The sequence below is a fragment of the Myodes glareolus genome, chromosome 8 (genome assembly GCF_982192425.1).
Source record: "Myodes glareolus chromosome 8, mMyoGla1.1, whole genome shotgun sequence".
NCBI classification, from domain to species: domain Eukaryota; kingdom Metazoa; phylum Chordata; class Mammalia; order Rodentia; family Cricetidae; genus Myodes; species Myodes glareolus.
In genome coordinates, this window is record NC_142033.1 from 16,349,344 (window position 1) to 16,364,804 (window position 15,461).

The 15,461-nt window shown below is 40.8% G+C and overlaps 1 protein-coding gene across 6 annotated transcripts in view; it reads right to left on the reverse strand.

Annotated features, from left to right (window-relative positions):
• Positions 1-15,461, reverse strand: part of Mthfd2l (methylenetetrahydrofolate dehydrogenase (NADP+ dependent) 2 like) — a 146,814-nt gene that overhangs the window by 56,884 nt on the left and 74,469 nt on the right. For 3 of the 6 annotated variants that reach the window (XM_087908868.1, XM_087908873.1, XM_087908872.1), the window contains exon 8: positions 230-12,497. The exons of 2 other annotated variants lie outside the window; for them this stretch is intronic. In XM_087908868.1, coding sequence (XP_087764994.1) covers positions 12,370-12,497 — 128 coding nt within the window. In that variant the 3' untranslated portion in view covers positions 230-12,369. Of the gene's footprint in view, positions 1-229; positions 12,498-15,461 lie in introns of those variants that run through there. One more of the 6 variants, XM_087908870.1, reaches the window with a different exon arrangement.

The following is a 15,461-nucleotide window of genomic DNA, read 5'->3' on the forward strand; positions in this document are numbered from 1 at the left end:
GGAATTGACACGGAGGTCAATTCAGATGCTTTCTTGAGATGGAGGCACGCCTGAGCTCTTAAAGTTCTCAATCGTGATAGGATAAACACTTTGGGTAAAATGTAAGAAAATCTGGAATAATCACTCTAGAAAGAGAAGGTTTGGAGAAAGGAAGGAATCTTTACTCACACAAAGCCCTTATTGTAGTTTCCCCCTTTTCATGCTCTTAAGAATAAAATAAGAGAGTAAATTCAAATGTCAACTAAAAGAGATTTATTTCGTTTACATTTAAAGACCGTTCACCCAACTCCCTAAACTGTCAGCTGTCAGCATTAATGTCTCAAAGGAATTTGTATAGCTTATTTCTTTAAGATATTTTCAAACATTTTGGAGAAGGCTTTGGAGTAGTTTTAGGAGAAGTTATGCCAGCAGGTTTCTTGTGGAGAACTTCAGGCAGGGCTCTTGTAAGCAGAAGAACCATTTGGGGCCAGAAGAGAATCACAGTTTATAAAGGAGTTACTGAATGCCAGGCACCACCCTGTGACTTGAGTCTGGGAGCAAACTGTTTCATCTCAGAGACCCCAAGATCCTACTAGAGGGATTGCCTACAAATGATGGCCATGGTCTATTGAACGTCTGCTGTGCACTAGTGCGATTTTAATTTCATTCATTTAGCTGGTTAACAGAGGAGTACTAGTTAAGTACACTTAATGTCACCACAGAGAGGACCAGTCTGAAATTTAGATATAGAGAAACAGTTGCACGACAAGAAAACGAGTCAGGTGACCTGACTCAAACACAGTCCTTGATTTCCAGAGCCTGAAGATTCTTATTGCCTTGTACCAAACGACCTTGCAAATAAAACGAACAATTTAAATATAGTATGTCAGACATGACATGGAAGATCTCCTAAAGTGTCTTTGGGCTGAAGGAAGGGAGAAATGCAAATGACCTAGGTTGGGCTCTCAGGAAGGGTGCTATAAACAGAGTTCTCTTCTGTTGCAGTTTGAAGAATTCCAGCCTCTTGTAGAGGAGCCTAAGAACTTAGTCAAAGCTAACTGTGAACTTTTTGAGAAGCTAGGAGAGTATGGATTCCAAAATGCGTGAGTAGTTATCGCTAGCTACTTTTCTTCCTCGATCAATTTCTAATTCTTTATATATGTATGTCACCCAGCATATGACCTTAGTAATAAAAACACATTACTTATAATCCCTATCTATCAAAAATTCTGGAGAGGATGTAACTTACATCACAGGATTGAGAGGACTAGACCCCTGTGTAATATAAAACACCGGTCTCTTGGGGACTCATAGCAAATCTTGACACAGTGGGATTATCCTTCAAAGGTAAGGTGGAGTTTATGAGCAAACAATAGAACACTATTTGGTAGAACAAGACATTGGACAGCAGCAGCTCAAGAACTGATAGAAATGCTGAACACAGAAACACCGCAAAAGACTTAGATAATATGTGACTGTCATGTGAATAAGGCTTCACTTGGGAAAATGCTGGAATTTGAAAGTCACACCTGAACTTTGGTAGTCGGGACCTTGTATTCCTAGAAGATAGAGACAGAACTGTCTGCTAGAGTCACATCCCAGTCCTACAGAACCTTCCCTACAGAGGTAAAGAGAGGACACTGACAAGTCACATCTTTCCTTAAAGGCCATCTACACTTTCAGCTTCTGACTCTACAGGTCAGAGTTGACGTCTTTTCTTCACTTGAGGAGATTACAGTCACATACTGACTTTTATTGCTTATGGTGCATTATTAAATGTTAGACATTATGAGATGCTAGATGATGTGCCAGGCAGGCATTGTTTCCTTTCATTTGATCCTTCACGGTCTCCACTAAACCAGTGGTCTTTCCGCTGCTTAGTTGATCACAGTGCTGATCTGTGTAAGTTTGTGCTGGTTTTATTTCAAACAGCACTGAGTCCAGAGACGCCATTAGATAGAGAACTATAGCTCACTTCTTTATGATGTTAGTGCAGATCTAAGACCAAGATCATGTGCTCCAGGGAGTTTTCATGGCCACTTAGTTGTTCAGGACAAGGTCTTCCTCCAATACTATGATATCATCCTAGAGAAAAAAAATCAATTAGTGGGGAAAAAAAATCTAAATTGATTTGGGGTAAATTTTCTCTTGTTGAAATATTTTACAGCAGGCTAGTTTCCTGCCTGAATGCAACCATACAAATTATTTTTTTTATAACAGGATCCTAGTGCGTTACACTCAGAAAGCACCTCAGGTATCGACTCCAACTCTCGTGGAAGCTGCAAGAAACCTAGGAAGAGTGGGCACCAAGTGCTGTGGGCTTCCTGAAGCAGACAGAATGCCATGTGTGGAAGACTATGTGAGTCTTCCAGAAATTACATAATGTTAGCAGAGCTGGGGTTTTATCTTTAGACATTGACATATCTAAGTTTTAGGAGCAAGGGTGTACTAGTGTGTGTGTGTGTGTGTGTGTGTGTGTGTGTGTGTGTGTTAGCTGGGGCATGGCCACCTATATTTAAATAAAAGAGAGGCAATGCTTATAAATCCCACATGTTTGGTTTCAAAGATAAATAAGTGACTGTGCCAATCAAGGACAAATTCATAGCTGCTAAAACAATATGGCAGTTCCTCCAGTGCACCGGAAAGTGGGTGTCTGTGGATTTCTAGTGACTGTTCTGCCTCTCCGCCTGCGCTTCTTTAGCTCTCTGCCATCCTGAACCGTGTGTGTGTGCTGCATGAGAAGACCCCAGTGAGCGAGCAGGTCACCAAGTGCTGTACTGGCTCTTTGGTGGAAAGGTGACCTTGCTTCTCGGCTCTGCCAGTTGATGAAACCTATGTCCCCAAAGAATTTAAAGCCGAATCCTTCACCTTCCATGCCGACATCTGCACACTTCCAGACAAGGAGAAGCAGCTAAAGAAGCAAACGTGAGTGATAGTTTCTTATTGCGGGTGTCTCTAGTGTTGAGAGTGAGACCTGTCAATTGGATGTGTCTAGTTTGATGCAGTGTTTGTATTCCTGAGAGAGAAGAGTTTAGGTGTTGGCATTACTGGGTTGAAAAAGTGTCAAAGCTTTTTTTCTATTGGAAAAAAGACTATTAAATGTTTTCATGTAAATTATCTTTAATACGGTGGGTAAAAACCACAGAAGAATAAAATTCTAGTCGAGGCACAGTAGATAATGCTCAATAACTAACAGATGAATTTGCATAGGTATAAAATTGGTGATAGAAATCATAGGCGAACTTATTTCAAGAGATGAATAGTTAGCTGCAATTGTTCCATGATGAAGCCAGACCAGATGCAGGACAGAGCCACAGGTGTGACTTCTGAGGGTAGGATAAGAAACAGCTGGAAACACACATAGAAGGGTAGACTCCTCATTCTCTCGGGAAAGGTTCCAACAGTGTGAGATGTAGCCGGAGGTTGTCATCACCTGTGGGGACCTGTGATTGCGGTTCGGATCGTGTAACAAAACCCATCCCCCACACAGCTATTTTCTCCAGTACTCTTTGGTCTATAAATATCAACGACAGAGACCCAGCTTGGCTTCTTTTCATTTTTATAGCATCCCCATTATTAGTGAGCCAAATGGGGCAGACGTTAGAGAGAAGAATTCCATAGATGAAGTGCAAAGACAGAAGTCTTTCAGGAAATCTCCTGCAACTACATAAGAGACAGCGTGTCTTGGGCCAATCATTCAGTTGATTCAGTCCTAGCAGAGGGCACTTACTACCCTCACACGCAGTCAAGACTGTTAAGGCTGGCAATGGCGTGCTGGGTCGTCAAAGCCAGAGTCACTTGAATCCAAGACTTGTAACTTTAAACTCTGACCTCGCCATCCTTGCTGTCTTGTGTTCCCGCGTGGGCATAACCAGTCCCTTGCTGTTCTTACTTTCTGTCCGAATGCAGCGCCCTTGCTGAGCTGGTGAAACACAAACCCAAGGCTACCGGTGACCAGCTGAAGACCGTGATGGGCGAGTTCGCGGCTTTCTTGGAAAAGTGCTGCAAGGCTGACGACAAGGAGGCCTGCTTCTCCGAAGAGGTAACAGAGCGCTTTGCATTTTGCTGTATTCAGTTTCCATTCTTGTGCATTTGGTCAGGTCGGGGCTTAGAAACTCTCATGCTGAGTAACGTGCTCAACCTAGATTGTGTTCGCTGCAGAGCTGTAACCCAAGCTGACTTACGTAGCTTTTAATTTTTATCTCCTACCGCACTGTGGCATATCGAATGCTTATCATGGCCATCCTGCTCCAAATTTATGGCACTTATGAACATAGTTAGAAACATTTGTAAAGCCCAGAATCATTAACTCATTTCAACCTTGGCCTGAAATGTTACATTTCGAATCGACTTATTTCACTCATGAGGGAAAAATTTACAATTACATGTCTGAATCATTTCACATTTCCTCCTGTGGCCTAATGACAGTTTATTCTTTTGGATACAACAGATGTCAGTGAGCTTTCTTTTAGGAATTCTAGCTGAACTTTACATTAGAGGAGCGAGGCTTGTGAGTTTCCTCCTAACTGTGGAAGTGCAAATCTAAGTGTCTTGCTAATATTTGTCTAACACCTATCATTTCTTTGTGTTCAGGGTCCAAAACTTGTTACTGCAAGCCAAGCTGCCTTAGCCTAAATACATCACAAGCATCTCAGGTAACTATATTTGGGGTTTTGAAAACTGATCATAATCATCTTTCCTAAGATGGCCAAGATTTGTTGACTATTTGCCAAGAGTCCATAGACTAGCACCAGCCACCGCTCTTAGGCTCTCACGTGTGTTCGCCGATTTGGGTTCTATTTGCAGATAAGAATATAAATACATAAAGGTCTAGATTAATGCAATTTACCCAAGGGAGAGAAGGAGTAAAAATCCAGAATTCAAGCCAGCCCCGAAGAGTTAATCATGGTTCTGCTCTGACTTACATGATATACTACGTGGAGTCACCCACTTTAACCCAGCCAAGGATATCCTCAGATTAAAGCTGAAGCCATACGAAAGAGCATTTTTGGGGTAAAAACAGTTGTGTATTATTGATTCTGCATAGTTGAGCCAATAATTCTGTAATTCATTTCACCAGTAAATACAATGAAGCTATCTACTGGGGTTCCTGTTTCATACGAAATGATCTGCTTCAGAATCTCTCAGGTGTCATATGCCAAACTTTGACAGCATTTATTTTCATATTTCAAAATGGCCTCCTTTAAAAATATAGATAATTAAGCACAGCTATGTTGTTCAATTTTGTTTATAATATTTTGAAACAGAATTTTAAAGACATAACAACAATGGAATAAGATGGCATATCTTATTTTCATCCCCATATGAAAACATATATTTTCTGTGTATTCAAAGAAAGGACCTACAGATAGAGGGTTATTTCAGAATCATTACCATTTTATAAGGAAAAGGAAACTTTGTTGCACTCTGAGAAGACAGCTTTCATTTGTAATAAATTAGGTAGTAAGTAGGTCTTGAGAAATGGTGAGACCTCGGACTTCGAAGCTTGAGGCCTCTGACGGGACCAGTGATAACGAGAATGGTCACAACAAGCATCAGTGTGTCATCTGCCCACGGAGTGAGGGGGCTCAGCTAAGTCCAGGTCATGCTTAGGCTGTCTCCACTGGTGGAAACTGCGAAAAGAGTCTAAGAGATTCGACATTTCTAAAACTATATTTGGAAAATATACTTCATTTTACAAAGATTGCTTAAGTTTCTTCTTTTTTTTTCCAGTCTACCCTGAGAAGAAGAGAGACCTGAAGACTCCTCTTTTGTGTTGGTGTCAAATCAACACCCTAAAGAATATAAATTTCTTTAAACTCTTGACTTCTTTTCTCTGTACTGCAATTAATAAAAAATGAAAAGAATCTACTCTGTGGTCTGCGACTGTATTTTCCAAAGACATGCTCCCCCTGACAGCTTCATCGGCTTTGGGAAATAATGGGCATCCTTCCCCTGAGAGCTTCGTAGGTATTGGGAAATACACAGGCACGCTTCCCCTGCACAGCCTTGTTGGCTCCGGAAAAGGGCTCAGTTTTCTCCCTTCCCTTAAGCAGAGCTGCTAGCTCCTATGGGCAACACGATGAGAACAAATGTCAACACTCTCCTGAGCTATGGGCAGTGAGCATGGAAATGAATTTCGACATGATGAGAGTTCTGAATGAGACTAAACACTTATGAACCATGGCTTTCCCTTGTCAGTGGGTCTCTCAGACTGAGTTGGGGACGGAGGCGATAGGAATGACTTTAAAGGTGGCTAGTTGAACTTACTAAGTGATCTGAGAAAATTTTACTACAGTTCAGGATGATAGGATAAAGATTTGAGAAGCAATATGAAAGAGAGGACTGGGTGATTGGAGGGCTGCTGAAGCACACGGGGCTGGCACAGCATAGGACATCTTGATATTTGCATGCAAATGGGTGGAGCTAGAAAACATCATATTAAGTGAGGCAACCCAGACCCAGAAAGACAATTATCATATGTACTCACTCCTAAGTGGTTTTTAAACATAAAGCAAAGAAAACCAGCCCACAAAATCACAATCCCAGAAAACCTGGACAACAATGAGGACCCTAAGAGAGACATACATGGATCTAGTCTACATGGGAAGTAGAAAAAGAAAAGATCTCCTGAGTAAATTGGGAGCATGGGGACCTTGGGAGAGGGTTGAAAGGGAAAGGAGAGGAAGGGGAGGGGAGACGGAGGGGAGGGAAGAGAGGGGAGCAGAGAAAAATGTAGAGGTCAATAAAAACCAATAAAAAAAGAGTTGGATGGTGAAAGAGTCATGTAAAAATTTAAAAGTTACATTCCATGCTAGATTCTTTTCTCTGTTCCAGGAAGTGATTGCTCATATATAGTTTGTCCTACGAATTTTCAAGATTTACCCAACCATTGCCTATGAATTTACATACATATTCACTTATAGCCGTATGAAAATTTTATTATTATATACTTGCTTTCAAATTATGCATATTCTTCCATAACTTGTTCTTAATATTCCTTTATAGTTTCATTTTAAGCAAGATTCTTGAAAAGATGATGACGCCACATTTAAAGGAAGGTCTTTTTCAATCCTCTTATATTCCACACCCTCCTCTCCTCCAACCTGTACTTTGTCTCCTGATGAAAGTATCAGAGGTAGGAGAAAGACTGGAAGGGTAGAATGAAGACGGGGACCTGGCCTAACGGAAACCAGGAAGGCTAGTCAGACAATTTTGAGTAAGGAGTTGCTCTTCAACTGGGTGAATAAGTGTTGAGATTTAGATGCACTATCTGCAAGGCACTGGTTACCTTCTAGATAACCACTCCCAGACTCCCAGATACCAAAGGGAAGCTTAAAACACAGAATTATGCCCCCAAATGCACTACTTCCTAAACCTCCACATCTCCAGTTTCCCTTGGAGTCAACATCTGATACTAATGAGTCCAGGTCAGTTCTGGTTTTGTCAGTCTTTGGGGAATAATTCCCATCTGTCTGTCATCTAGCTGTTTGTCTATGCATTCTGCTTCATGATTCGGAAGGCTGGGCTACCAGAATATTGTAGGTTTACTGGTGTGTGTGTGTGTGTGTCTGTGTGTGTGTCTGTGTGTGATTGCATGCACATGTGTTAAAGTTGGTCTCATAACACACTGGGGACATGATATGATGTCAACATCATTTAATACTGGGAGGTTAGTTTGATGACTTATTTCTTAAAGGTGGTGTTTACCAAGCATTTTTACTGTGAAGCTATTACTTTTCCTTTTGCACAGTCTTTTTGGGGAAGCAAACAGTCATACATCTCACCCACAAAGTGACGTATGAAAGGTATCAAGTTTCTGGAGGGATGGTGATGGATGGACGCTATAAAATAATCCCTCACGAGCTCAGAACTGAGCATAATAAAGGGTTATTTATTTAGGGGTAGAATGACAGATCACAATCCTCTGCAAAAATGGGGAACAGGAGCTGAATCCAGAAGCTGGAAGAGAGAACCAGCACATGCTTTGAGTCGGCATTTTTTGTTTAAGAGGCCACACTCAAGTGGGCTGGTATCTTAAAGGCCACTGTCTGAAGGAGTTCCCACAGCAGGGGTGGGGAGACATCTATGTGTTTTATTAGATTTCTTCGGGAAGACAGATTTGCTTCACAGTTATTCAACTGTTTATAGCAAAATGAACTCAATATTCATTCTGGATTTGGGGCAATAATTCAGTTATATATTTTGTTACTTAAATTATCACAGCTTTGGACATTCGGGCTCCTTTCAGGTTGGCTATTGTATCCCTTCCAGGTGTCTGCATCCTTCGTTTCTATGTATCTTTCACTTCCTGACATTGCAAGATGCTACAGATTAGTCTGTGCTTTCCATTCCTCAGTCTTTGAGCACCATTTCCAGGAGCCCTGGTTCCTGTCAGTAGAGAACGGTATTAGAAAGATCTGAGTACCGACTATGCCCCTCACTAGTGAGCGCTCACTGTTTTTACTACTTTGTAAAGAATAGAGCTAAGAAATATTAAGTATGTGGACATACGTATATGGATAAACACACACAGTCGTCTATCTGGCTATCTATCTATCTATCTATCTATCTATCTATCTGTCTATCTGTCTGTCTATTTATTTATCATCCATTCATCCATCTATCATCTATGTGCACATCCGTGCCACCTGATAACTCTATTTCAGAACCACAGGTCTCATTCCAACTTTGCTCTTGCTGATCCATAACTCTTCTCTTGATAGTGAGGGCTTGTCGCCCACTATCTGCCATTGATATACACATTTGTTCAGTCCCAAGATACATATTCAGGAATTTCAGGATTATTGACCCATAATCCCCATGAGAACTATTAACAACTAGAGCACAGTGTTTACAAACAATTCATTTTTTTCTTTAACCTATAGTTTTTAGTCAAAACTTTTTCCCCCCAAAGTTATTTAGACCAATTCAATTTTTTTCCTCTACAGTTTTCAGTGACTTTATGAGTCGGTTTGGGTAGAGTCACATATGCACTGGGTACAGGATGGATTTAGGCTCTGTCTTGACTGATGTTTTGGCCTATACTGCTCAGATAGGTCCATTATGTCTCTTTGCTTCGTTTCAGTTGAGAAGCCTCTCTTGGTATAAAATGGTGGCAGAGGTGGAGGCAAATCCTGCCCAGTTCACTCTCTGCATTCATTCCAGTCTCTCCACAAACTCCATTTCAATTGTCTCCCAATCATCGGGAGTGGCGTGCTATTTCTTCCTGGGGCTTTGGAGACGATGACTCTGTCACTCTCTTGGGTCTTTTCTTGGCCCTGTCTCATTTTCATCAGGAGTCTACGCTTTGTTTCCTCGAGTTAGTATTACCCTTGCAGGAATCTAATGCTTCTCTCACCTAACAGTAGGCCTTGGAACTCTTCTTCCTTTTAGTGACTGTAAGGCAGAGGTGTAGCGATCGATTACATTGAACACTGGAGAGATGCAATGATTGTGGACCAACACTTTAGAGGTAAACACGAAGAGAACGTGTATTGCTAGATGCTTCTGTTAAAGAAATCTGAATAGGAGAGACTTGCACTATGGTTTTCATCAAAGACACATAACAATAACATCTAATACAGCTAACAAAACAGAATTTATAGTGACATAATCAGTGGTATAGAATAAATAATGATGTTATGGGCATAAATTAAATACATAATAAAAAATATAGTGGCAGGATGATTTATTTGTGGTAATATAGACTCCTCAGAGTCATTAAATCATCAGTCATAACAATACTATATTTATCATGAGGTTGATGATACAATAATTGCAAAAGAATATGATGTATTTGACACTAAAGAAGACAGTACAGCCGTGTGGAATTTATTGATTCTGGGATCAAGGGCAGAGTGTGTGTAATGGTGGTCTCACAAGATTAAAACGACATTGAAAAATTTCTTTCACCTGGCAATGTAGTGACAAGCATAGTTAATCTTTTGTATGATTGTGCTACCTTTGCCTCAGTTTATCTAATTCAGAATTATTTCAATTGCATTTGTGATGTGAACAACTGATGCGCAAACAGAGGAATACTTGCATGACGCTAAAAAGAGCATTAGTATTTTGAAATGTTGGAGAAAGGAAGAATTCTTTTTTGACTAATGAAAGAATTACCATAACATGACATTTGATGGTTGATGGGTAGGTGGGGTAGTAAGTGTTTTGTTCATCTATTTCATTCATGAAAACCTTGTTGAATTTCTTCAACCCTAGACTGTAAACTTTAGACTGGCCAATACTTTAAAATATCATATGCAACGATGATCACTTTTCCATAATTGCTTTATATCCTTACTCAGATTACTTCTGTTTTCTTATATATACTGGACTGATTCCTCAACAATTTGGTCTTAAGAACCTAAAGAGAGGAGCTGAATTAAGGAACAGTATCACAGGGTTTGTATTGCTTGGGTGTCATAAGTAATGGAGATGAGTCCCTTCTATTTGACAGAGGAGAAATTCTCATTCATTCCACCTAGAGCAGTTGAGTTTGTGATGAGGAGGGACACAATTGAGAATGAGGAATCTCAAACTTAGTAATGATTGACAACACAAGACAAATCTGTGAGATAAGGCTAGGTCATGTCTTTGGGAAACTGTAAAAAACAAAGCTCAGGGTTTGGCCCCAACAGTTGTCAAGAAGGACAGTTTCCCAAGTTAAGATGCTTCTGCACTGTGGGGAATATGATCTCTTCTTACGGCGTCCTCACACACAGAGAGAACGAGCAACTGCTCACATGTCCCTTGTTATGAGGGCGCTGTTTGGGGATTTCTTTTCTAATCACCTGTACCAACAGGCTGCCACTCAGCTTTGCTATTTGCTACAGTTTGAGAGTATGTGCCATTTCTAAAGTTTTATGCAGAGACCTAATATCCAAGGTGACAGTATTTTTAAGGAACTTTAAAAATTATTAAGCCACAGGGACACTGTACTTGTGGATAGATGAGTGTTTTGCTTTGTTTTGTTTCGAGGATTGGTCTCACTATGTTGTTTTGGTTGGCCTCAAACATGTGGCAATTCTCCTGTCTCAGCCTACTGATCTCTGGGACGACAGGCTGTCACAGCCAGCTTATTGGTGTCCTCATAAGAGAGGTTAAGGAAGGTTCCCAGTCCTGTCTGTGTTTCCATCTTTTCTGCCATTTACTGCACTGTGTTTGAAGAATGGATCTTCACCAGACATTGAGTCTACAGGGACAATGTGATCTGTAACCCCCAAGCCTCCAGAACAGAAAAACACATTTCTATCATTTACAAATTTCCCCACCGCAGACATTTCATGAGAAAAGGAAGATACCAGGAAAAAGGAGAATCCAGCTATGGCTGGAACAAGGCCAAACTGTCGCTTGATAGTTTCTACACCCTGTCATAGCTAGATCTGCTGGGAAATGGTGGGCTCCACTCAAAAATGTACTTAGGAAGGAATGTTTATGTGTAAGCCATTGTTCCAGACAGGGTGTTTTCCCCAAGTGGTTTACAGTTTGAATATGTGGACCAACTTCCTACTTTCGAGGGCTGATACCCAGTCTGCCCATAGCAACCAACGCAGAGAATGTGCTGCGGGTACAGTGTACACTTCTGTGAAACCGATTTTCAGTTGGCCCTCCATTGACATTGCTGTATCTCTGCGTGACCTATATTGATGTCTGAGTTCACCTTTATTGACCTTGACATATTTTTGTCCTTTTAAGTTTGACAGGTAGCTCGGTTACTCAATCTGTCTCTGAACTCTTTTACTTTGTTCCTGTGTGGAGGAAGAAAAAAAAATTTTCTTCTCTAAGCACAAAAGATCCAAAGATAAAATGCCTTTGATGAAGGAAAGCAGTCTTTGTCCCATTTTGATTTTCTTTTGAGCCAAACAGGTTGACAGAAAATATGAACGGCGAAGCATTTCCCTTTAGATTGGGTCTAGATCAGCTCAAACTAAACAAAAGAGGGAGACTTGATGAAAACCAATTAAGGGAACAGATATGTGCTGGATAGAAGAGACCAAGGAAGAAGCCAGCAGAGAATACACGGGACACGCTTGTCATGAGCAGTTTGATGGTGTTTGCACATCATCACACAGCAGAAAGATCTTTCTCTGGGGTCTTCTAGTTCCTTGCTAAATCCTATGTTAGGGATTTCCTGAAAAAGTATGGGGAGGTCCTCATAAATGGGTTCCAGAAGCATGTATAGGATAAGTAAAGATAATTTAACAGCATTCTGGAACAGGGAAGAAGATGTCAAGGCAAAGTTTGAGCTACCCTCTTAATCCTTGAGTTCTCAGAAATATGGAGACTCTAATGGCTATGAGCCTGCTTTCTGCCCACAGATAACATGAGCAGGGGATAAGTGGAACTAAATATTCAAAATAAAGAGAGCCATAGTGACCTGGAATACTACTTAGAGTTGGAGTATGTCTGCTTTTCAGGATTCATTTTAAGGTCTGGAGATAACAACCATTGGCTTCTGCTCGAGGTGCGGGCTGGCATCCCCTTCTCACGTAGGTTCTTGTGCCTGTGGAGACCTGGCATTGCATAAAAGAACACACGAAAACTCCAATATGCTCTGTTACCAGGACAGGAGGAATGCACTGCTCATTTGTGTTAAAAAGTGTGTGAGGGCCAAGAGGACAGAAATCCTGACTGCAATTTGATTCAGTGACATTTGATTTCTAGTTTTAAAGTTTATGCTCTGTTTCAGATGTTGTGCTAAGCACCATGGTAAACCCAAAAAGTTAGCCATAGGAAGAGCTGTTTGGCTTACAAAAGACTGGGATTTAAGATTACATATGAAGTCCTGTGAGAAAATAATCTAAGAGTGGTAGAAGCTGTCAGCAAAGGACCTTCTTTAGTACCTGAGCATACATAACTATAACTCACAGAGCATGATATGATCTATACCTTGAAGGGTGGTGCATGTTATTATGAGCATCGGTGGGTAAAACACTAGCAATGTAAGAACACACACACACAAATACAAAAGGCAAAAAAGATCCAAAAAGAGAGTCATTTTCTTCCAACTCATATGTGTGGCCTAACGGTAGATTCTAACACAAAAGACCAGTCCTAAAAGTGATAATATTTATCCTTATATTTTTAGGAATGTTTGTGGCTGTGCAGCATTCAGGACACATCATTTACCTCCACATGAAACTAAACTTAAGGGGAAGTATTGTTTTGGGTCATAAACGATAAAACCCAGAACCATTCATATTGAATTATTTGCTGAATTTTGTTGGCCTAATAATTGGCACAACCAAGATTAGAATCTTTTTGATGGCAAAGTTCAGTTTGTCAGGCCATATTGCACCTAGGAAGATTTAAGGATTTATGGTAAAGCAAACAGAACAAGAATGAGAGCAACAGGAATGTGTTTGTCAGGAACTCTGTACTGAGGACTAAACTTTGAGCAATGATACCCCAGCGTTAGCACTGTTTGCGGTCAGCATACAAACCAGGGTTCAAAGCTCCTCTTTATCTTTCCTTGCAGCATTTGCTGTCTGTCTCTGGTTTTGCTTTGCTCGGCAGTTTCTCATCCACTCCCACAGCTATGGTCACCCTCTGGAAGCTAGAGCCATCCCAATATCCTTCCCCCTTGCAGTTCCGGGGATAGAAAGTCTGCCAATGCCCATTGCCAATTTCTTCAAACTGAAAAACCGGGTGCTGTGCCCACTATACTCCTGAGAGTGAAAAGCAAATCTCTCTCTCTCCCCCCTCTCTCTCTTCTCAATATACGTGAACATGGCTTTTGAGTTTGCCTGTGCCTCCTTCATATTCCCATCAGCAATACTCTCACCCATGAGTCTTATTGGACTGCACACTGCAGTAGTTTCTTAGCTGGTCTTGTTTCTTTTGACAACAGTAGAGACATTTTCAAAACACAAAGATGATTTTTGTCAGCTTCCCTTTGTAGTCTTTCCATTGTCTTAAGATGAAGTGTAAATGGGATAAGGTCCCTGAGATATGGCTTCTGCCAGCCAAATCACAAAAATAATTTCCCCTATTAGGTTGGTGAAATGGCTCAGAGGGCAAAGGCACTTTGTCCAGCGACCTGAGTTCAATCCCTGGGTACCACATAAGTTTTGCTGACTCCAAAGTGCTGCATAGATATGAGTTTGGAATAGGTAAGATGTTATATAACTTAGGAGCTATTTTTCTATAACAAAATTTTTCAAACCTCTCACATTTGCATCTCTTCAGCTGTCTTGATTTAGGCTTCGTATTTGCTGTTGTGGACGAGGAAAGGATTTAACTGGTGGCTAGATCCGGATGAAGCAGATCTTGTAATTGTACAAGAGGCTTAGAAAACCACAGCGATGTTAAACACGATTAGCTTTTGTGTAGTCCATGCTCAATCATTTTTGATCTATTTATTTAATCTCATATGTGTACATATGTATGAGAAGACATGAAACCAGGCCCCACTCCTAGCTCCTACAGACTGACTAAAAGCATAGCATTTTTTATTCTCATTAAGGGCTAATTGTTTGACTCCAGTCAAAGCATCACTGTGTTTATGCCAATTGTAGCGTAATTATGCGCTAAGGCTACTAAAATAAGTCAATGAGAATATTGTACTGTTAGGGAGACAAATAGTGCTAAGTCTGTAATTGATCAGTCTGGTTAATTTCGTTCCTTAACCTTCCAGTTTTCCCAAGTGTACAATTAAGATATTTGGATAGGCCATTCTTAATAACGTCTCAGCTCTAAAAGTTATAGTTTGGGTTGAAATTCTACAGTGCTTGCTTTCCCAGATGAGAAAATCACTTTTCAAAATCTCTTCTGTTTTTCAGCTTCCACATTAGATTCTTCCCAGTGCTCGAAAGAGAAGAATTTACTTAGCCTGTAAGTTTTGCTTGCATAATGCATTGCAGATATGCCATGCCAAAAAAACAAATTTAGATAAATGAATATGAGGATTTTTTTATTATTTTATTTTATTATTATTATTATTAGTAGTAGTAGTAGTAGTATTTTGTGGGGAGTTCGAGACAAGGTTTCTCTGTAGCTTTGGAGCCTGTCCTGGAACTTGTTTTGTAGACCAGGCTGGCCTCAAACTCATAGCGCTGTCCAAAGAGATCAGGTCATAAGCCACCCAGAGAGAAAGCTGTTCTTGGAAGACAAGCGTGACCTCGTCTGGCTCCTAAGCCCCTGTGTGTGGTTTTATTTCAGCGCCACCATCACCTTTTCCCAATTAGTTCCCGAAAGCCACTATGGAGGAAGTAAGCAAAATGAAGAGTGATGTGTTGACAGTGATTAAGAAACCCTCGAGCAATGAGCAACAGGGAGGGTGTTTAGAAAACCAGGTGAGTGACCTCGCCAAAACTCGGCCTGTGGAAGAGAAGATGCCGGGAAGATGGGGTTTAGTTATTTGAAAACCGGTTGCATGAACGCAGGGTTTGTTTGGTTCTGAAGTCCTCAACAGCTCTGATGCAATGCAAGCCGCTACTAAAAAGAGCCCCGATTACCATGGCGACTCGGTTAAGGTT